Consider the following 20,663-nt stretch of genomic DNA (forward strand, 5'->3'; position numbering starts at 1 on the left):
CTCTCTGTTAAGAAGGGCAATTTTGTCTTTATTTGCCATTTAAAACAGAGTAAAATGAAATAACTGTGCATGAAGCTGGCTGTGGGCAGAGCATGAGCAGAAAGATCTGCTAGGTCCATCCAGTAGACAGTACTGTGCTAGTCAGTACTGTAAAATTAGTGTTTCAATACCAGGTGAATTAACAAAAAAGATGCAGGCATAGACCAAAATCCCTCATCTTTTTCTTATGAGTCTTTGTGGTTGGTGGTTGGTTTTTTTTTCAGACCTATAAAAATAGAGCTGGGTAATTAATCTCCAATAAGAGTACAAAGTGGGTAATTGTCATCCACAAGAAAATTAGTTTTCCTGTGGAGTGGCACAACTGCAACAGATAAAATCCTGAAAGGTTCTCATGGTCATGATATGGACACTCAGATGTTCAGCTGCCACCATTTGTCCCTGAAGTCTGAGGGATGATTGGAAAGGATTTGAACGTTTGAACCTAAGGACTAAATTGAGACATGGGTCAGAGAAGGTCAAAAGGATTAAGAGTTTTAATTCTGCTGGGTTTTTTTCCCCCCAGAGCTCCTCAGTAGCACAGAACAGAGCAGTTTGCAATCTGAGCATGACAGATGCAGCCACTGCTCAGCAACAGACCAAGCACTGCAGCGTTCCCCCTGCCATGTGGCCAAATTATCCCTGCTGTTCATTCCTGGTGTCATCCCAGAGGCTGCCAAGAAGCAGGGACCAGTGAGAAGCTGGTTTCATTCACAGGAGGCTGCTCTGGCTGGAAGCAGTGCAAGTGCACTGCAGGCTTTCCCAGAAATGGGGCTGGGATTAATCTCTGCAAGGCTTGTGCTCAGACCCCTTTTCTCCTTCCCCTGCAGAGATATTCTCCGTGTTCCCAGCTGGAGGGAGCCTGGCAGGAGGCACTGATCTCACTGTCACTGGGGATTTCTTTGAGGAACCAGTGCAGGTCACTGCTGCAGGTAAGAGCAGAAACATGGGAATTTTATTTTTTAAATACAGTTTGGCCCTGACTGCAAAACCCAAGAGATGTTCAGGGATAGCAGTGTGGGAATTGTGGAGCTCAACTCCAGGAAGGTCCAGTTATTCTGATTGTGGGCATGAACTGTTCTGTTTGCTGGTAGCACCAGCCCAGGCTTGTGGAAAATGTTGATCCCTTTTGGGAACAAGGTGGATGGGAAGGGATTCTGTCTCTCTGCTCTGGTGATATCCCACCCAGAGCATCACATCCAGGGTCCTCAGCACAGGAAAATCATGGACCTGTTGAAATGAATCCAGAGGAGAGACACAAAAATGATCAGGGGGATAGAACACTACTGTAAGGAAAGGCTGACGGGGATCAGGCTGTTCAAACTGGAGAAAATAAGGCTCCAAGGAGACCTTGGAGCACTTTCCAGTACCTAAAGGAGCTCCAACAGAGCAACCTGGTCCAGTGGGAGGTGACCCTGTCCATGGAAAGGTGCTTGGAGCTGCATGTTTGTGAGGTCTCTTCCTACCCAAACCATTCTGATGGAACCCTGAAGTCTGGGGGTTTTGAACTTTCTGTGCTTTTTAGCACTGACCCCCTAAAGAATGTTGCTTTTGACTTGAGGCCTTGGAGAAGGCTTCCAAATTTGAGTGATAGAGTTAGAATCCCTGGTGTGTAGTTGAATACAAGTGTGTAATTTCACATGGTGAAGGGTTTGGAATTTGGGGTTTTAGAATATAATAGGTATAGGACCAGACAGAAATTTTAGATGTTAGCTTCTTGTTCCTTCTTGTTTTTTCTTGTTCCTTCGTTCTTGGTTTTAGGTAGTAGCTTTTGGTTAGATAAAAAGTACTGCACTGCCAGTCACAAGTGTGTGGTCATTAAGTCAAAAGTAAGTAAGTAAGTAAATAAATAAATAATATAGATGTTAGCTTTTAACTGGATAATTAGGCCTTAAAAGACCTTTTAACAAGTGAGATACACCTCAATTTATTCGCTTTTAGCTTGTTAGCTAGAAGTGCTGTAGAACTCGTACTATAAATAAGAATTAATAAACAACTAAGTCTGAACACAAAACTTTGTCTCTCATTCTTCAATCCTGACTCTGAGTGAAGACAGAAGAAAAAGAATGGTAACCACTTCTACCATTCCATGTGAGATGTGTTTATGCTGCAGCTCAGCTGTGTTTCCAAGTCTCCCACAGCACATTTGTCTCCTTTCCCTGCTGCAGGTGTTCCCTGTAAAGTCAAGCACGTCTCTCCCCAGGAAATCAGATGCACCACTGAGCCTGTTGGTGAGGGCAGGAGACTTAGTGTCCCCCAGCCAGGTGAGGTGTTCCTGAAGTTCCAAATAACAGAAGCCACACCAAAGTGCAGGGCAGAAAATGATGAGTGGAATCAAGAAACAGGGCTTTCCAAAACACTGTGTGCTTCAACATCATGTCAGGTTTTTTTTGGGGTGGTAAGGAAGGGGGCTACAAGTAATTCAAGGGCTGGAGCACCTCTGCTATGAGGAAAGACTGATGAGAAAGCTGGGGTATCCAGCCTGGAGAAAAGAAGGCTCACGGACACCTGGGAGCCCATTCCAGTGCCTAAAGACTTTCAGAAACATGGGGATAAATTTTTATTAGGGACTTTCATTAATAATAGGAGAGGGGATGATGGTTTTAAATTTAAAAGGGGTCTATTTAAATTGTTTCTAAGGAAGGGTTTTTTTTTTTTTTTACAATGAGGGAGTGAGGCCATGGCACATTTTGCCCAGGAAGGTGCTGGATGCTCCATCCCTGGAAGCATTGAAGGCCAGTTTGGGTGCAGCTCTGAGCAACCTGGTCTGGTTGGAGATATCCCTGCTCTTGGAGGGAGGTTGGACAGGGTAAACTTGAAGGGTCCCTTCCAAACCACTCTGTGATTCTGTAGGCAGGAAAACCAAGGTGGAGAGCTCAGCCCACCAAGTGCAGACAGGAGATGGTGGAAGGAAGGTCAGATTGGTGTGCATGGCTGTGGAAAATGAGGGCAAAAAGGCATGGATGATATTTAGAGGAAGGATGGCTGAACTGGAGTTACTGCAGAGACTTCTGGGGACACTCCTTGAGTGGAGCATTGCTGTAGGAGACTTTAGTGCATAAAATGAGGCAGAAATTCGACTGTGGGTCATCTCAGTGCCTTTTCCTGCAAGAGCAGACATGTGAGCAGGTTGGATATTCTGTTCTTCTCTCTGCAGAGTTTTGTTATTTCTGGTGGAGGATTTCAAGGTAAAACAAATTCCCTGTGGCAAGATCTGTGTTCTGCCTTAGACTGCAAAATACCCCACAAACAGAACCAATTTATTATTAAAATTTTCTCTCTGGCCTGCCTCCTACAGCACTGATTCCAGCATGTGCTCTGGGATTTCTGCTAGCTGCTGCTGAGAATACTTTTGTTTTAACTTTCTAGGAAACAGAGGGCTTCTCTTTGAAGTCTGGGATGATGCCTCTGATCTGACAGAAGCAGGTCCTGGATACAGATGGCAGTTTGTACCTAATGCCAGCTCCCCAGTAAGGTTTCTGTCTGGGGCAAAGAAGTCCTTCAGGTACTCAGTGATATTAAAAAAGAGAGGAAGCCATGGCAATCACCTTTAGCAGTGTCAGGTGTAGCAAAAACACCTGACAGCTCTTTATAGCAGAGCCTCACTGCATAGCTCCTCCAAATCAAAGCAAACCCTTTGCTCTGAGGTCCTTTTGAAGCTTAAAATATGCAGTGAAGTGCTTTATTTTTTCCTCCTTCTGCCTTCCCTCAGTAGTTCTGCTCTACCTGGCCTAGATATGCTGAAATACCACCAAGAAAAATTGCTCTGGAACTAGAAGGAGCTTCAGTTTGAGGCTATTATGGGCTGGAGCTCTGGCCAGATGTAGAGGGCATATTCTTGGCCAATGTTGGCAGCAAAGGTGGAGTTAATACAAATAAATAAATAAATTGCTGAATTGTGTTGGTTCCCAATGCCTCTTCAGATATTACCTTGAAAAACTCTGCCATGTGCATGGATTCTTACATTTTTCTGTCACTTGTCTGTTTTTGTTGTTTGATTCTGAGTGTGGTTTTGGCTTTTTCCTGCATGTTCAGAGTTAAGACTGAGAAGAAGTGCACTGAAGTGGCCACCAACAAAATCCTAGTTAGTTTCATGGAGCTGTTTTTTCATTTTTGAAACTTTTGTAAAGCATAATTGATATTTAATGTGAAATGTGGTCATTTTGAGGTTACTTCAGCTTTAAAATAACATGGTTTGTTTTGTTAAAATGGTTTAAGGATGTTTTCTTGTTGCTCAGTATACATGTGAAGGTGGGGTGTGGGGATGGTTTGTTGTTTTGTTTTTTTTTTCTTGTAACTCTTTTGTATATTATGAATGTTCTATTTTTGCTCAGCTCCAGATTCCGTGGATTTTTTGTGGCTCCTCAGACCAACAATTACACCTTCTGGATTCAGGCAGATGGTCAGGCATCTCTCTACTTAAGTTTGTCCCAAGATCCAAATCAGAAGGTACAATTCTTAGTAGAGAAAAATGAGATAAAATGAAGATTAAAAGGATTTTAATTAAGGTGATAACAAATGGGAATTTCCACAGTGTGTGTTGGTTTATTGTCTCTTATTTTTGATATTTCACATTGGCCATGACCATTATATAGCTCATAAGAAAAAAAAAAATCACTCTGCAACCAGAGTAATTGATTGTCTTTTCCAGAAGATTTTTTTTTGTTAATTCAGCAGATTTCTTCTAAACTGAAGCCATCAATGAGAAGTTATTTGGGTAACTGTTATTAGTGCTAGCGTAAGACATAGGAACTATCTTCTTTATGGTATTGAACCTTAAACCAAAGTTCTCTGAGACTGTGACTTTTTCCTACATAATAGGAAGAAATTTGTGAGCCATCAACCCATGGCTATCAATTATAAACAAAAATATTTTGTTTGCTTTTTTTATTTTTATTTTTGTAACTGTGACATTGGACTAAATGTTATTTGGGGCTGGAGAAATGTCACTAACTGGTTTAATGGCTTCAAGCTGAAAGAGAGTTGTTAATATTGGATATTAGGAAGAAATTTTTCCCTGTGAGGTTGGTGAGGCTCTGACACAGGGTGCCCAGAGAAGCTGTGGCTGCCCCTGGATCCCTGGAAGTGTCCAAAGTTAGATTGGATGGGGGCTTAGAGCAACTTGGGATAGAGGAAGGTGACCCTGCCCATGGTAGGGGGTTGAATGAGATGGTTTTTGATGTCTCTTCCAGTCCAAACCATTCTGTGATTCTGTGATTTGGTTGTTCTACACACAGGTGAGAATTGCTTCTCTCCCTGCTGGCAATTCAGAGTGGGCTGAGAACTGGGTGAAGAACTGGAGTGAACTTTGGCAGCCAAAATCCCAGAAATTTGAGCTAACTGCTGGTTCAAGATACTACCTGGAAGCACTGCATCATGCAAAGGCACCCAGCAAAGGGATGAGAGTTGGGGTGCAGATCCACAACACGTGGCTGAACCCCCATGTGGTGAACAGCTACCACACTGAGAGGCACGAAATTCGGGCTCGTGCCTTGCATCTTCCAGAAGTGCAGGTCAGTGCTGCTTGCAACTGCCTTGTTGGTGCTAGATGGGGAAAAAATGTGTGTTTCCACCTAGTTTTCAACCTCCTGAGACAGCTGATGAGAAGAGCATGTACTGGTTTGAAAAGCAAAACCAGTGAGACTTCAAGTCAGTAATACGATTTTTAATAGGGAAGAGAAAAAAAAGGAAAAACAAAATACATGCAATAATAAAAATAAAACCACTGACAGAGTCAGAATACAACCTGATACCCTGTCAGTCAGGGCGCTGGTGCAGTTTTCCTCCAAAGGGTCCAGCGATGATGTGGATACAAACCTGGTTCTTCCTCTGGAATCCAGTGGAAAAAGGCTGCCTTTGGCGTTCTAAACCTCAGTTTTTATCTAAGTAGGAAAGGCTTGGCTCGTCCTCCTGGCAGGAGCATCTCCCAATGGGATGATGTAATCTTATCAGTTATACAGTAGGACTCAATGGCCCATTAACAGAAGATACTTCCCACAGAGATAAGGATGATCACCCTCCTCAGATGGTAATAGAATATATATCTTGTATTGTAAACCAGGACAGAGCATCAGGAGCTGAAATTGTCTGTGGTTTTTACACACATTATTGGTTGTTTGTAAACACTAAGGGATGAGGGATTTTTTTTTTTTTCCCTAATGGCTAAACTCCTGCAGGTCAGGAGCTTTAAGGACCATTTGCAGCTGCACAGGTCATGTATCCCTTGTTCTCCTGTTAGTGTAAGAATCCTGTTCCTTATAGGACAAGGGTAGTTTAAAAGTAGCTGAAATGACTCTTGGAAGGGATCCCTGGTTCACAGAGGCTTAAAAAGGCAAAGTGATGGCTGTAGAATCCTCCCCAGTAGAAGATGCCCGGTTTGAAGTGTGTGTATGTCTCATGCAGTTTGCATCTGTTTTCATTTCTTGGTTTGCTTCTTGTTTTTACCAGATGTTGACTGTGTCTGGTACAGGTTATTTCAGTATTTCCTGGAACAACACGCTGAGAATGATCCCCACAAATGCTACAGCTCACCAGGTAGGTACCACTGAACACAGACACAGGGTTCTCTGCTGAGGTGGAATTGGTGGAGATCTGGTGCTTGGCCCAGAAGCTGAGATAAAGTTTATGTGATGTAGAGGTGATTTTTTTTTTTTTTTTTTGGGAATGTCTTGCAATGGGATTTTTCTTTTTCTTGAGCGTTGACTCCCAGGTGTATTCTAAGCTTACTACAACATCCAGAGACCTTGGATTTTCATTGATCCAGATCTTTGGACTTCTTCTCTAAGACCAGATATGTGTTGTATGGCTCTGGCTTCTTCAACCTCATCATCTCTTGATGTGGCAATTTGCCAACATTAAAGTGACCCTGAGTGATGGCTCCATGACAGTCATTAGAGGATGTCTCACACCCCTGAAAGCTGTCAGACATGAAAGCATACACTATTGAGATAAATTTTGTTACATTATTATTTAATGGTTTTATTCTTTTAATATTTGGCTACCTGCTTGTTCAGACCTGCTGTGCCCCACTGATCCCTGGCTGATGAAAAATGAAGTGATGATGTGTGTGTTGAAGTCTCTCCTGGAATGATAGTAACTGACTGCTTTTCACTTTCCTAATTTCTTTTAAAGGTGCAGGCAGCAATAGAAGAACTCCTTTCAGTAGGATGTGAAACTGAGCCAACTTCTGCTAAAATCCTTTTTCACCATGGTTTTGAGAAAGAAGGTAGGGAACTTCTGTGGCAAATAAGCAATATTTATCATGAGAATTAATCTGCTTTAATGACATAAATGTTCTTTAAATTTTTACTGGTAGTAAATTGACACTTTTAATGGGTATAAGTACATATTCACATTTATCATTATTCATTATGTGTATGCATTAAGAATAACATGATCAATATAATAATCACAGTGATAGAATATCCAGAGCTGGAAGGGACTCACAAGGATCATCAAATCCAACTCTTGGGCCTGTACAGGACAGCCCCAGGAATCTGTGCCTCACGGTGTTGCATAAATACTTCTTGTACTCTGGCAGGAGAATTCTTAGAGTAGGACTGTTTGACAATTTCTGGATACCCACTTGTTGTAATTTTATGAATCTTGACTGTACTATTGTCTTCTGAATCACTTTCAAACCTCTCATTTCCTTTTTTTTCTTTTTCTTCTTTTTCTTCTTTTTCTTTTTTTTTCTTTTTCTTTCTTTTTTCTTTTTTTTTTTCTTTTTTTTCTTTTTTTTTTTCTTTTTTTTTTCTTTTTTTCTGTCAGATATGAAGAACATCATCACCACAGGACACATCGTCAGTGGAACAGAGCCTTTCTGTGGGAGATTCAGTGTCCACAGACCAAGCCAGCTGGTGAAAACTTCCCCATCAACACTACCAAGATATGACCTTACTAAATACACACATGTGAGTGGCTGCTCTAAATGAGCAGCTTGCACTGGGCACTGAGTGCTCAGAGCCTAATAGGCACCATAAAGTCATCTGGTCATCTTACAATTTCCCCAAACCTACCAAGCATCTTTAGTTTGATAGAGGTTTTGGATCTCTGAGATGTAGATATGGTTTAACACACCTGGCTGTTAACTGTTCCTTGGGATACAAGCCTTGCCGTGGGAAAGGAAGAAGTGGGATGGTGTTGGAGAAAGGTGGAAGGGACAAGTATGACCATTTATTGGAAAAAGGAAAAATCCTTTTTTGTTTGGTGGTCCATTATCACTCACTTTTCTGCTCATCTTCTCCTACTTATGACAGGAATAAACCCAAAACTTCAGGGAAGCCCCAGGGTCAGTTTGATGCCATGCTGTGGCATAGCTGAGTTCCAGAACTGTCTTCTACAGCTCTTATTCCCTTTCCAGCTCTCTTGGAGCCCCTTTAGGCACAGGAAGAGGCTTTGAAATCTCCCCAGAATGTTTTCTTCTCCACCCCAAACAACCCAGTGTTAAACCAGAACTGAAATAGAATATCTTCCTTTATCTTCCATTTACATTATATATAAATTACCTGTGTTTTGATTTGTGAAAATCTTCCCCCTGCTTTTGCAGGTGTGTTTTGCACATAAAGGCCATATGAGCAACATCCTTCATCTCTCAGTGTCCTACACCAATGTCTCTTCATGTCCAGTGAGGAGAACCCTCACCTGCCAGTGGGACTTCAATAAAACTGACTCTAAAAGGTATCCAGACAATTACAGTTAGCAGAGATTACATTTTCTATAGTAAGAAGATGCAGTAGGAAAACTGAGGGAAATTCTTATTTATAGATATATTTTATATTTTTATTTGTCAATTGGAGTAATTTGACAAAAGCTCTGTCCCTGCAGAGGCATTGCTGGAATGTCTTTCCATGCTTTTTGGTGGATCTAGCAAGTACATGTCCATGTTTCTTGCTACGTGCACTATCTCACCTCAGTGGCACACAGGTATACCAGAAGGTTTTTGAGAACATAAATTCACAAGTTTCTCTCTGAGTCGATTTTGTGCAGTAAGAGAGAGAATTGCTTGGTTTTTTAAATCCACTCTTTGAAAGCTTTGAAAATTGATGTAGCCTTTGATTTTCTTTATTCACTTAAAATTCCATGAGTAGAAAGCATTTTGTGCATTTTGTGGCAGACATAAAGCTTAGGGCAGGCAGACTTAAAAAGATCAGGAGTGTCTGAAGAACTTGAAGAGAGCTGAGGAGTTGAACTCTGGATTGAACCCCATTGAGGTCACTGATGCTGTTGTGGTATTTTGCCAAAAAAAAAAAAAAAAAAAAAAAAAGAAAAGGCAGGTGTATCCCACTCTAGTGATTCAGAGGGGAGAACATAAGCAGAGATCTAAATCCTCATTTCTCACTCTGGGGAACACAACAAGGACATGGTGAATGATCACAAACCACTGAGCATGTAGCTTGTGCTGAATACCAGTAGTAGCAAACCCAGGTCCTGACAGTACCTGGAATCTTCACAATCACCTCAGATTTGTTTGTTGTCCCAACCTTGGTGTCTTCCAGCTGGACATTTACCTGCACCAACCTCTGGAAGAGGTGTGTGAATCTCTCTGTGCTTCTCCAGGACCTCCCAGCCAATTCCCCAGTATTCGTGCAACAGATAGACTTGCAGAGCCCTGTGCTGCAAAAAGAAACACCTGGATCATTTTATCTTGATGAGCTCATCATTGCTGACAGAGCTGTGATTGGTAAAGACATCTCTTTTGGGTTTTTTCGCCCTCAGGATATTATGTTAAATCTATAGCAATAAAGTTGGATTAAACTTTCTCAAAGGGAAATTTCTCGACAGGCATGAGATTTTTTTTTTTTTTTTTTTTTTTTGTTGTGACAGCAGTCAAGAAGGAATAGCCAAAACATCAATATTCTTTGTTTATTTGAAAACGTGGTTCTGCAAATGGAACAGGCTGTGGTGAAATCACCATTCCTGGAAAGGTTAAAAAATGTGTAGGTGTGGCACCTGGGGACATGGGTTAGTGGTGGTGCAGAATAGTTGGATTCTGTGAACTTAGAGGTCTTTTCCAACCCTACTGATTCTATGAAATATGACTTAAAAAAACCCCCAAGCAGGTGTTTCCAGCTATGAAATGACAATACTCTGGGCATGGTCACCTTTTCTCTCCTTGCTCTAATGAATGCTTGTGGTTTTTATTTCAGTTTCTCAGAGAGACCCCAAACCTCCCAGGCCAGGGGGGAGGATAATTGAAGCAGTATCTGTGGTGGGGTCTCCTCCCACCTACAACGTGTCCTGGAGGATGTCTGGCTGTGGTTCCAGTCTGCACCTTCTCTCTCCAAGGTAGGGACAGCGAGTAGCTCATCTCAGTACCCTGTGACACCTGTATCAGGTGTATCTGGGGCTGGTTGTCAGCTGGCTTCAGCCTCTGAAAACAAGGAGGTGCTGAAGAATTTGGGGACAACTTGGGGTGTCAGATATCCACGGGCCACCAAGGTTTGACATGGGATTGGAAGGAAATCTAAGCCCTTCTGGAACAGTGGAAGAAGATCATCCAGATGTGTCTCCAAAACACTGTTAATGACACCAATTCCCACACTAGGCACTGGAAATCTGCCTCAGGTGTCCTTGTGTGCTGAGATGAGGTTTCTGTTCCTCCCAGCAATGACAGAGCAATTGGAGCCATGGGCTATAACTGGATCAGAGATTGTAATATTAAAGGTTTGTACTGTCAGAAAATAAGTCCTGTAGAAGTTGGATTGTATCCAGCTGAGTCAAATGTAGTATCTTAACATAAACCATCAAGAATAAAGGTAGGAATGAGACTACAGGGGGATGTTTCTGGTGGTTGAGATGCATAACCAGAGGTGTGAACAATAGGACGAGGGAAAATTTTTACTCCTGTGTGGAGCCTGAAGACTGACATTGGAATGCTGCAAATAACACTGATGGTTGTATTTTTTGAATAAATTTAGAAAAAATTGGGAAAAAATGTCATGAACATCATTATGGAGCTGAGGAAAATGCCTAGACAGGTAGATTAAAGAAGTTCCACCCATTTAGGTAATAAAAACAAGGATTAAAATGTGATTTGGTCACAGTACCTCTCACCAGGATAAAAAAATGGTGCATAGCACAGGTGGGCTTTTCCATCTCACAGAGGAAAATATCAGACAAAGGCAGGAATCAGCACAGGCAGCTCTAAAATGGGTAGGCTGAGCACTCTCTTGGGTCTTCAAAATAAACCTGGCTCTTTCTCTTTTCTGAGCACGGGCTGTGATTTAATCCAGTACAGCTCCTACTCCTGTCAGAACAGGAATATTGGCTAAAATCTTGTTGCCAGCTGTGCAAAGGGCTCAGTGATCCTTTTGGTTTTGTTTAGTGGGAATTTGTTCTGCAGAAGCCACTTGTTATCCAGACACTTAACACATGGTGGCATCGTTGTACCACAGAGAGGCTCCTTTTCCTTTGAAACACGAGAATTTTAGTGGCGAAGGAGAAAAGCATTTTAACTTTTTGAAACTGGGGACTTTGGGTGAACTTGAATTGCTCCAATGTGGATGTGGTGTCTGGGGCATGGTTTAATGATGGACGTGGTAAAACTGGATTAACGGTTTGGCTTGGTCTTAGGGGTCTTTTCCAACCTAAATGGTTGTACAATATGAAATCTCTTTGTAATTCAGGGGATTTGAGATTTTCGTGGGCTCAGTGAGGTTACAGTGTGAAGCAGGAAATACTTTTGCTTTACTGTTGCAGGTGCTGTCCAGGCTGCTTTGGGCTGGTTCTTTAGAAATACCACTATTAGGGTAGCAGTCCCTAGTGCTTGATGGTGTATACATTATTTATTCTATCATAAATTTAAAAAGGTAATTTTCCTTAACTTTCTGCTGTGTACGTTGCCTGCATAATTCACAGAATCACAAGGTTGGAAGAGTCCTTCAAGATCATCACCATGCCCTAACACCTCAACTAAACCATGGCATTGAGTGCCACAGCGAGTCTCTTTTTAAACACATCCAGGCATGGTGACTCCAACACCTCCCTGGGCAGATCATTCCAGTATTTTATCACCCTTTCCTTAAAAAACTTTTTCCTAACATCCATCCTGTATTTCCCTTGGCACAGATAAGACTGTGTCCTCTGGTTCTGTCAGTGCTGCCTGGAGAAAGAGACCAACCCCACCTGACTGCAACCACCTTTCAGGATGCTGTAGAGAGTGATAAGAAATTGGGAATATCCAGGGTATTTTTTTTTGAGGTCTGGGCATCTTCCCTTTAAATCCTTCAGGAGTGTAGTTCCCATAGGTGTCCCTGAGCTGTTGGTTGACATGGGGGTGTCAGGAGGGCAGGTCTCCACTGCTGATGCATTCCTGTGACCCCCTCTCTGTCCCACAGAGATGCAGTTCTTGGGGAGGGCTCTCAGGAATATGGGCACCTGTATGTTTCCACGGAAGATGTGAGAGTCAGCCTGACCATCCAGAGGCTGCAGAAGTCATCCCCACCTCTTGGAGGAACCTTCCACATCCACTTGGGCAGCACAGTGATACCAGGTGAGGGAAGATGCAGGTCAGGGTCTGGATTTCCTGAGCGGGAAGCCAAGGGAAGAATTAATGGCCAGAGAAGTTTTGTCTGCCCCATCCCTGGGTGTGCTCAAGGCCAGGTTGGTTGTTCAGGATGATTTTCAGATTAGACATAAGGAAGGGATTTTATGGTGAGGTTGGGGAAACAGTGGCAGAGGTTGCCCAGAGAGGTGGGTGGTGAATGCCCCATCCCTGGAAACACTTAAGGTCAGGTGGGATGGGGCTTTGAGAAACCTGGTCTAGGGTTCATTGCTGGGATTCGATGACCTTTAAAGGTCCTTTCCAGTCCAAATCCTTCTATGATTCTATTCTAAACTTCTGTGATTTTTGGTGCTTAGGGTCCAATAGATTTCACTCTTTTGGCAGCAGCAGAGGTTTGAACCATGACAGCCTTGCAGTAATAATGAAACCCCTTCCTCTGTTAGGAGCAGGCAGATGTGCTCTCCTGGAAATGGAGATATCCACTGCTCCCTAATGTCTTTTGCAGATGTTTCAGTGCACACCTCAGCCCACCAGCTCCGCAGGCTTTTGCAGGACAATGTGGATAATTTTACAGCTCCCTTCTTCAACACTAGTGACTTCACTGTGACCAGAGACTCCAGCTCGTGCTATGAAAGTGTCTGGACACTGACTTGGAAAAAAACAGCTGGGGACTTGCCCAATGTTATCAGTGTACAGTAGTTTCTTTTACTTATCCCCACTTTGATCCCCATTTGATGTGTTTGGTCTTGGCTGATTCGCTCTCATAATGTTTGTTTTTATGAAGACACTGTGGTAATTTAGGCAATCTTCCTATTTTGAATAGCACCTTAAGCAAATTCCAGATCAAATGAAGGAAAAAGTAAAACAACAGTTGTAGGAGAAGAAATTATATCAAGTCTGTGATTCAGAACCAGTAGACTTGTGTAATTTCTGCACAGCACAGGGGATGGCATATTGAAATGAAATTTTCATTAATTACATCTACTTTAATGTTTCCGTATGGCAACTGTAGAACATCACAGATTTGTGGCATCATTTATTTGCCAAGAAAGTATTTTTCTGAGAAATGTTTTGTCTGGTTTCATATCTGGTACCCGTAAATCTCAGGTGAAGATTGACTTTACACTCTCCGATCCCAAGATTTGTCATGTTAGTTGTGCTTCAAGCAGAAGGGTCTTTTAGAGTAAGGACTCAGTCTGGGATGCTTTCCCACCTCAAAAGGAAACACTAGCTCTTTGGATATTGAGCTCCTAAAAGTGTGATGATATTTTCAACAAATTCCAGTGCTCAAGATGTTGGCCTGGAGGGGGAAAAATGTTTGAGCTGCATCTTCAGCTCTTGCACAGGCCCTTGTAAGTCCTGTCTTTGAGAATATCTTTCCATGCCTAAATCCAAATTATATTATTGGGTATTAGAAGTTTATTGAAAAACCTGACTCCTGAATTTCTTTGTCATTTCTTTGCCTGCAAGGTGAAGTTGGGCACAGGGAGGTATTGTGAAACTTTGAGTAATGAAGATTTAGAGGTGGAGATATGATTCATGGAAGAAGGGTGAGAAGTTTCCAGGAGTTATTTGCTTGTAAAGATTGTTTTAATTTAAAACCACAGGAGAGAAAAGGATGAGAAACTTAAATTCCTTGATCTTTGCCAGGTCTCTGCTGAAAACCTCACTGGCCTGAAGCCAACTGTTTCTACTCGTGTGGTTTATGATGGGGGTGTGTTTATTGGACCAATATTTGGGGACATGCTTGCCACCCTCCATAACCAAACACAGGTGAGTTGTGTTCTTACACTTTTCACTGATTCAGCAGGGCTCTGTAGCTCCAGGAGTCTCACAGGTATTTGGGTACCTTGTTCTGCCAAAAAATCCTTTCAGGAATCTGATGTTCTGTGCCATAAATTTCTCATATTCTGCTGCCTGGTGTGTGGAGCAGGACTTTGCTCTAAGAGCTGTTGCAGGTGGGGAGAATGGGTGATGGAAGGTGATATCTGGTTTTTGGAAGCAGTCATCAAAGGATGCATATCTCTGAACTCCCACCCTTGGTGGGTCCTGTGGTGCTGGACACCAAACTGGGAATTGCACAATTAACCTCCAACACCCTGTTACACTGATGGGCAAAATAAATGAGTTGGTGGCTGGGATACTCATCTGTGGGTTAGCCAAGTCTTGAACCTCTCTGGATCTCAGTTCCTCAAGAGGGAAGAGAGAGATAGGACAGCTTCCAGCTGAAGGAGAAATCACTCCAGTCTGCTGGATGGACAAATGTGTTTCCAGCTCTGCTCTCAGATGGTGCAGAATGGTGGCAATTGCTGGCTTTGTTTCCAGCAGACTCACAGGCACTGTGACCATAACAGGGTGATGCTGAATTTGCTTCAAGCCCAGCTGTGCAACATCTGGGGCCAAGTCATCCTGCCTTTTTCATGTGCCTGGTTCCCAGCCATGAGAATTGCTTTTCTTCCAGTGACTCAGCCACCTATGACATCTTCTCCATCTGTGCTGCACAAACCCTCAAATGGCTCAAGTGAAACAAGACCAGCAGCAGCAAACAGATTTTCTGGTCATTTTTGAAGCTTTATTCTGGCAGTGTAAAAGTGTCCCTCTAATTATTTTGTCTCTGTCCAAGCAGACTACTTTTCTACTCTGTGTTCCTTGCATTTCTTTGGGACAGATGCTTTGCTTTTTGCAGGCATTGGTGTACTCTTCTGGCACACCTTTAACACCTGGAGAGAGATAAAGAGGGGTTCTTATGTCCTATCCTTTGCCAGTTGACTCTTCAAAAGTATCAAGATTTCAGGAGGGATATTTCTTGATATCTTTTAGATGATCAAGGTCACAACTCAGATTTTTTTTTTTCATCAGTGTGAACAACAAGGGGCAAAAAGTAAAATTGAGGGCTGCATGTTGAGAAGACACATTGTGGATTTCATTTTAATTAGTCTTCCAGGGCTCTTTAAACATAATAAATTTATTCCCAAGGCAAAGTGGGAAGAACTGGGGGAAGGCAGGAGCAGTCTTCAATGGGTGACTGGAAGAACAGGAGTTTGAGGAGGTGTGGATTCCAGGATGGTGGAGATGCAGCATCCAAAGCTGTGCTCTGCTGTGCCTTGGATGAGCCCTAGTAATTTGCTATTTAAATTTGCAGTTAAGTTTACAGTGGGACTGCAGCAGGGTGAAGAGCTCTCTGTTTGTGCCCTGTTCTAGCACCGAGTGCTCTCAGTAGCTCAGAGTGGCTACCAGCATCTATCAGTCAGTTGTGGCTCTAGAAAACACCTCTGTTCCCTTACCAGCTTTAAGGTAACCCTCTGGTCTCTCTCCAGGTGGTGGTGATGGTGAATGATGTCCTTGCAAACTGTTCTGGCTCGTGTTCTTTCCAGTTCAGCCAGGAACTGACACCCATAGTCAGAGATGTGGAGTATTCATCAGGTAACAGGGCCTGGTGTCTGAACACTGTGGCAAAAATTCTGGGAGAAAGACCTGCCGGGTGCTGGCGATTCCATGTATATGTGTAGCCTTTTGTAAATTTTTGATATTATGGAAACTGCACTTTTATGGGTCACTTCTGATCGGCTCCAGTTCCAGACATGCCGAGTGTACAAGTTTGTCCTGAGCAGGGCAGTGGGGCTGGAAAGGGAGGGCACAGGTCTGAGGAGGAGCAACTGGGGAGGCTCAGCCTGGAGAAAAGGACGTTCAGGGTGACCTTCTCACTTTTCACAACTCCCTGATAGTGGGGCTTAGTCTCTTCTTCCAGGGACGAAGACATAGGATGATAGGAAATGGCCTTAATGTGCATGAAAAATTCAGAATAGTTATTAGGAAAATTTTCCTTGTTGAATGGGTTGCCAGGCTCTGGAACAGGCTGCTCAGGGCAGTGGTGGAGTCACTGTCCATGGAAGGGTTCAGAAGGCTTGTGAACATGGCATATGGAGACGTGGTTTAGTGGTGAACACAGAGGTGAACACACAGGTCTCTTGCAAACTCAACTACTCTGTGATTCTATGGTAGAGGCATCAAGGGGAGAGAAACAATGCCTAAAGCAAAAAGCAGCTCTTGGCTCGTGTTACTTTAAATCAAAATTTGAGGAAAAATGTACAGCTGGACAGGGACAGGCAGGAATTGCTGTTATATGGAACAATGAGATATCAACAGTGGTGTAGTTTTTAGGATGTCCTGTTGAAGCTGGTAAAAACTTTAAACTGTTGGCTAAAATTAAACCCTGAGCGTTGCTGCGCCAAAGCCCACGAGTCACCTGGACAATTATATTCCTTCAGGTGAAGGCTCCCAGGCCACAGTGGTTCTCAGGGGAGCTGGCTTTGGTGAGGAGCAGCCAGCCCTGCAGGTGGAGGTGAGCAGCAGGAGCTGCCATGTCACCAGTGTCAGTCACACCCAAGTGGTTTGCCAGGTGCTGAGGCTGGCGGCCGGGTCACACCCGGTGACACTGCTGGTGACACCTCATGGCTTCGCTCTCAATGGCACCACAGGACAAGGGATCTTCCTCACAGTCCAGCCAGCCCTGGCAGCTGTTGAACCTCCTTCGACTTCAGAGATTGGTAGGTGTGAACCTTCCAAGGGAGCTGCTTCCTGCTTCTCCCTTGTCATGGCATCTTTTGGTTCTTCTGTACCTTCACTAATGAGATCTTCACCTGATGATGAAGAAATTTTATGGCTGGTCACACAGTATGTGCCCCAAAGTGCATTCAAAAAATGACTGGCAGAATCTCTTTGGCTCTTTGTGCAGGCAACCAGTTTCCTGAGTAGTTTTGTTTTGGAATTATATTTTCAAGTGCACGGATATTAATTTCAGCAAATCATTAGTGTTTCATACTCATCCTCCCACATCCGTTTGGCATGTAGCTTTGTAGTATTTGAATTAATCTGGCCTAGTTAGAGTGGGTATTAGGGAAAATTTCTTTCTGGAATGGTTGCCACTTTGGAGCAGCCAGAAAAAAAGGAATGATGGCCTGTAAATCTCTCCTTGGTCAAGCATAGGATGGACTTGGAATAACACAGGCTTCCTAAACTAAAAGTTATGGCCACGTTTTTCTGTGGTTTTGGTTTTGGGGATTTTTTTGTTTGAATTTTTGTTGAGTTTTTTTGGGGGGGAGAGGGGGGTTGTTGGTATTTTTTTCTGCTGTTGATTTTTGTTGTTGTTGTTATTGCTGTTGCGTGGGACGGAAACTATTCCAACTCTTTACTACCATTTTTTTTTCCTAATAAGAGGATCGTGGCACACTAAGGTTAAGAATCACTTAATTCATAAAAAGCCCAAACATTTCCAAACAACTCTAAAAACACTCCAGAAGTGGCAAATTTTAGTGCTTGGGCCTTGCTTCTCCTTTCCTTTGCTGGAAAATCCACTCCTCCCAATTACAGTGATCTGCCACTCATTAAAAAGAAAGCATGTATAATGCTATCTTCCATTACATGTGCCTGGAATGCTTATAATTGGAAAGAATTACAGCTTCCATCTGTGTTTTTAATTTCTGCAAATTTCAAATACCTCTCTTCAATCTCATTGTAAAGTGCACACAGGCAGTATTTCACTGCATATAGATATAATGTAGATATCAAAACTTAACAGCATCAGTCTTTGCACAACACTCAGGGATTCTGAACTCTAAATCTGAAGCTCCTTTTCTGACAACTCTTTCATTAGCAAGTGGCTTCAGTTTTCACTTCTTGCTCTTTCTGACTCTGCAAATTTAATGTTACAGGATGGGAAGGCAACAGAGAACCTTGTACTTTGCTGTTTCAGCTCCCTCTTGTCAAAATATCCCTGGTCTCAGTGGTGCCATGCTGGGAGATCCCCATGACCTAACTCTAGAAGCATGGAATGCCTTTCTAAAGATACTCCCATGTTCCTGTGAATAGCAAGAGCTTGCTGTTAATGTATATGATTGTTCTTCTTGGCCTGGATTTGCTGCCAGCACAGGAAATCAGAACTAAGCTTCTATAATTCTCCGGTTGTTTAAAGAATTAGCAGGAATAGGTAATTTTAGGATAGTGTACAGGGGATTTTATCATTAATATATAACTACTTTAATGTGGAGGATTGCTTGTATCACATGTGAAAAGAGGGATAAAAACTCAGTAGGTTTACAATATAGCCATGCTAATAAAAACCAAATGCATTAATTAGTACCTGTCAGAGCAGTCTGTTCAGCCATAATCCTAAAACTCTGCAGTGCTGAGAACTAGAGAAAAAGCTTTAAGTTTCAAGAAACATTTTCTTTTTCTTTTTTTTTTTTTTAAGTTTCTCTGAATTGCATCAAAGCACAAATTCCATCTTAGAATTGCCATTAATTCCCACCCTTGTTCTCTTTCCTGTTTCTCTTTGAAATATCCCTGAGTCTTCTAATCACTTGGAAAAGCAAAGAGGCACCTTGACTCTTTGGAATTGGATGCTGAAGAAAGATCAAGCCCAAGTCTGACTTGTGGGGCTGGAGAGGCTCAGCCTGGCACGAAGGAGAGCTGAGCTTGCTCAGTGCTCCACAGAACAAATCCCTCTGGGACTTCCCTCACAGCTCCAGGTCTCGAGCCCTGCCAAGTCCCCTTTCTATCCCAACTTTCCTAGACACATGCTACAGGCTTTTCTGACAGCAGGGAGCTTGGCAGCTGTTTGAACTCTGAGAGCACCTGCTGCGTTAAGCTCATTTTCCATTCTTAGTGCTTCTTCCTTCCTTCCTCATTTCATTCTCAGGCTGGGGATCTGTCTAAGGGGGAGATCACAGGCCAGGGCTTGCTGGTTTAAATAAGTATGTCATTAAAAAATAAACCAAGAAACAAACCCAGTCGTCCTCTATTCATGGAGGAGAATTCAAATAATTCAAATTGAAATAAGGCAAGAAGGATCTCTGGTGTAAGAGAGGGAGCCAGGCACAGCAAGGTGGAACAGATCATCACCAGCTCAGCTGAGAGATTCTACTGCCCTTTGTAGTCACCTAGAAACAAAGAATTCTTTGCAATATTAAAATATCCTATGTATTGAATATCATGGAAAAATTGTTTGTTTTAGGAGGACTTAGAGTGACTCTCAGGGGGACCAATCTGGAAGGGGTAAATGCAGTGTTGTTTGGATCCCAGCCTTGCCCAGTTTTGGAGGAGGGCAGAAATTCAACAAGAATTCTATGTAAAGTTCCTTCTCGGGTAAGAATCCACACTTTGGGGTATAGTCAGAAGCCAATGTGCCTTCTTGCTTTCCTGGCCTGAGCTACACTTGGAGAAGGGCAAAGAGCAGCCCCTCAGCCAAGTCTTGGCTGTGGGCCAGTTTATTGTGGACTCTACAGATTAGACCAGCTTAATTAAAAATAAATTAATAGGAGATTTATGAAAACCAGTAAAAAAGCAAGCTCCTAAATTTAGTAAGAATACTGCAAAATAAAAACTGCAGTTAGTCTGTGATTTTATTTACGAGCTTAATGTACTTGTATGGATACACCAAATCTAAATCTGTTTTAAGGTTTCTAAATGTCCATAGATGCTCTTTAAAGTCAACATAACTGTAAACATTTAAGTAGACTCTGGTGTATGTGAAAGTTTTATCAGTGCCATATGCCTCATATATATATATATGGGAGATGCAGGAATATAGGAAATAACTTTTTAAAAAAATTGCTTCATTCTTATCTCTGATATTTTCTTTCTGTCTCTTCCTAGGGAACAGAGGATGCTGCTGTCCACGTGACACTGGTTTTTGGGTACCAGTCAACAAGAGTAACCAACTTGTTTCAATATGATCCTTCCTTAAACCCTGCACTTGTGTCCCTGAGCAGGAACAGAAGTGGCATAGCAGGTGAGAATGCAGATGTGTATTGGGCATCTTCTGGAGAAGGGTTGTTAATGCTGATGGTGGTGGAGCAGAGGGAATTTAGATCTATAAAGTTTGACCTGACACTTATTGTTTGTTTTCTTTTACATTTTAGTTCCCATATTTCCAGCTAGTTATGGTCAGTCTTGGTTGTTTTTTAATTGGTTTTTCAGTAACGTATCTGAGGTAATGAGTTACTTGCCCTAGGCTGGTATGGATGATGTCCACAAGATATGAGGTTAAGTACAGTCCTGCTTTTGTGTCAAGTTTCTCTAACTCTGCTTTGAAATGATCCCATGCATTCATGTACTGATGGGG

At 42.6% G+C, this 20,663-nt stretch overlaps 1 protein-coding gene across 1 annotated transcript in view; it reads left to right on the forward strand.

The window, feature by feature from the left end:
• Positions 1 to 20,663, forward strand: part of PKHD1 (PKHD1 ciliary IPT domain containing fibrocystin/polyductin) — a 226,094-nt gene that overhangs the window by 11,915 nt on the left and 193,516 nt on the right. The window contains exons 11-28 of the mRNA XM_062489610.1: positions 867 to 968; positions 2,205 to 2,300; positions 3,406 to 3,541; positions 4,371 to 4,485; positions 5,274 to 5,549; positions 6,484 to 6,570; positions 7,168 to 7,261; positions 7,807 to 7,949; positions 8,585 to 8,715; positions 9,534 to 9,718; positions 10,185 to 10,323; positions 12,375 to 12,529; positions 13,047 to 13,231; positions 14,192 to 14,314; positions 15,859 to 15,964; positions 16,810 to 17,088; positions 19,554 to 19,684; positions 20,195 to 20,330. Of these exons, the coding sequence (XP_062345594.1) occupies positions 867 to 968; positions 2,205 to 2,300; positions 3,406 to 3,541; positions 4,371 to 4,485; positions 5,274 to 5,549; positions 6,484 to 6,570; positions 7,168 to 7,261; positions 7,807 to 7,949; positions 8,585 to 8,715; positions 9,534 to 9,718; positions 10,185 to 10,323; positions 12,375 to 12,529; positions 13,047 to 13,231; positions 14,192 to 14,314; positions 15,859 to 15,964; positions 16,810 to 17,088; positions 19,554 to 19,684; positions 20,195 to 20,330 (2,619 nt within the window). The remainder of the gene's footprint in view (positions 1 to 866; positions 969 to 2,204; positions 2,301 to 3,405; positions 3,542 to 4,370; positions 4,486 to 5,273; positions 5,550 to 6,483; positions 6,571 to 7,167; positions 7,262 to 7,806; positions 7,950 to 8,584; positions 8,716 to 9,533; positions 9,719 to 10,184; positions 10,324 to 12,374; positions 12,530 to 13,046; positions 13,232 to 14,191; positions 14,315 to 15,858; positions 15,965 to 16,809; positions 17,089 to 19,553; positions 19,685 to 20,194; positions 20,331 to 20,663) is intronic.

The sequence above is a fragment of the Cinclus cinclus genome, chromosome 3 (assembly GCF_963662255.1).
Source record: "Cinclus cinclus chromosome 3, bCinCin1.1, whole genome shotgun sequence".
In the NCBI taxonomy this organism is placed as follows: domain Eukaryota; kingdom Metazoa; phylum Chordata; class Aves; order Passeriformes; family Cinclidae; genus Cinclus; species Cinclus cinclus.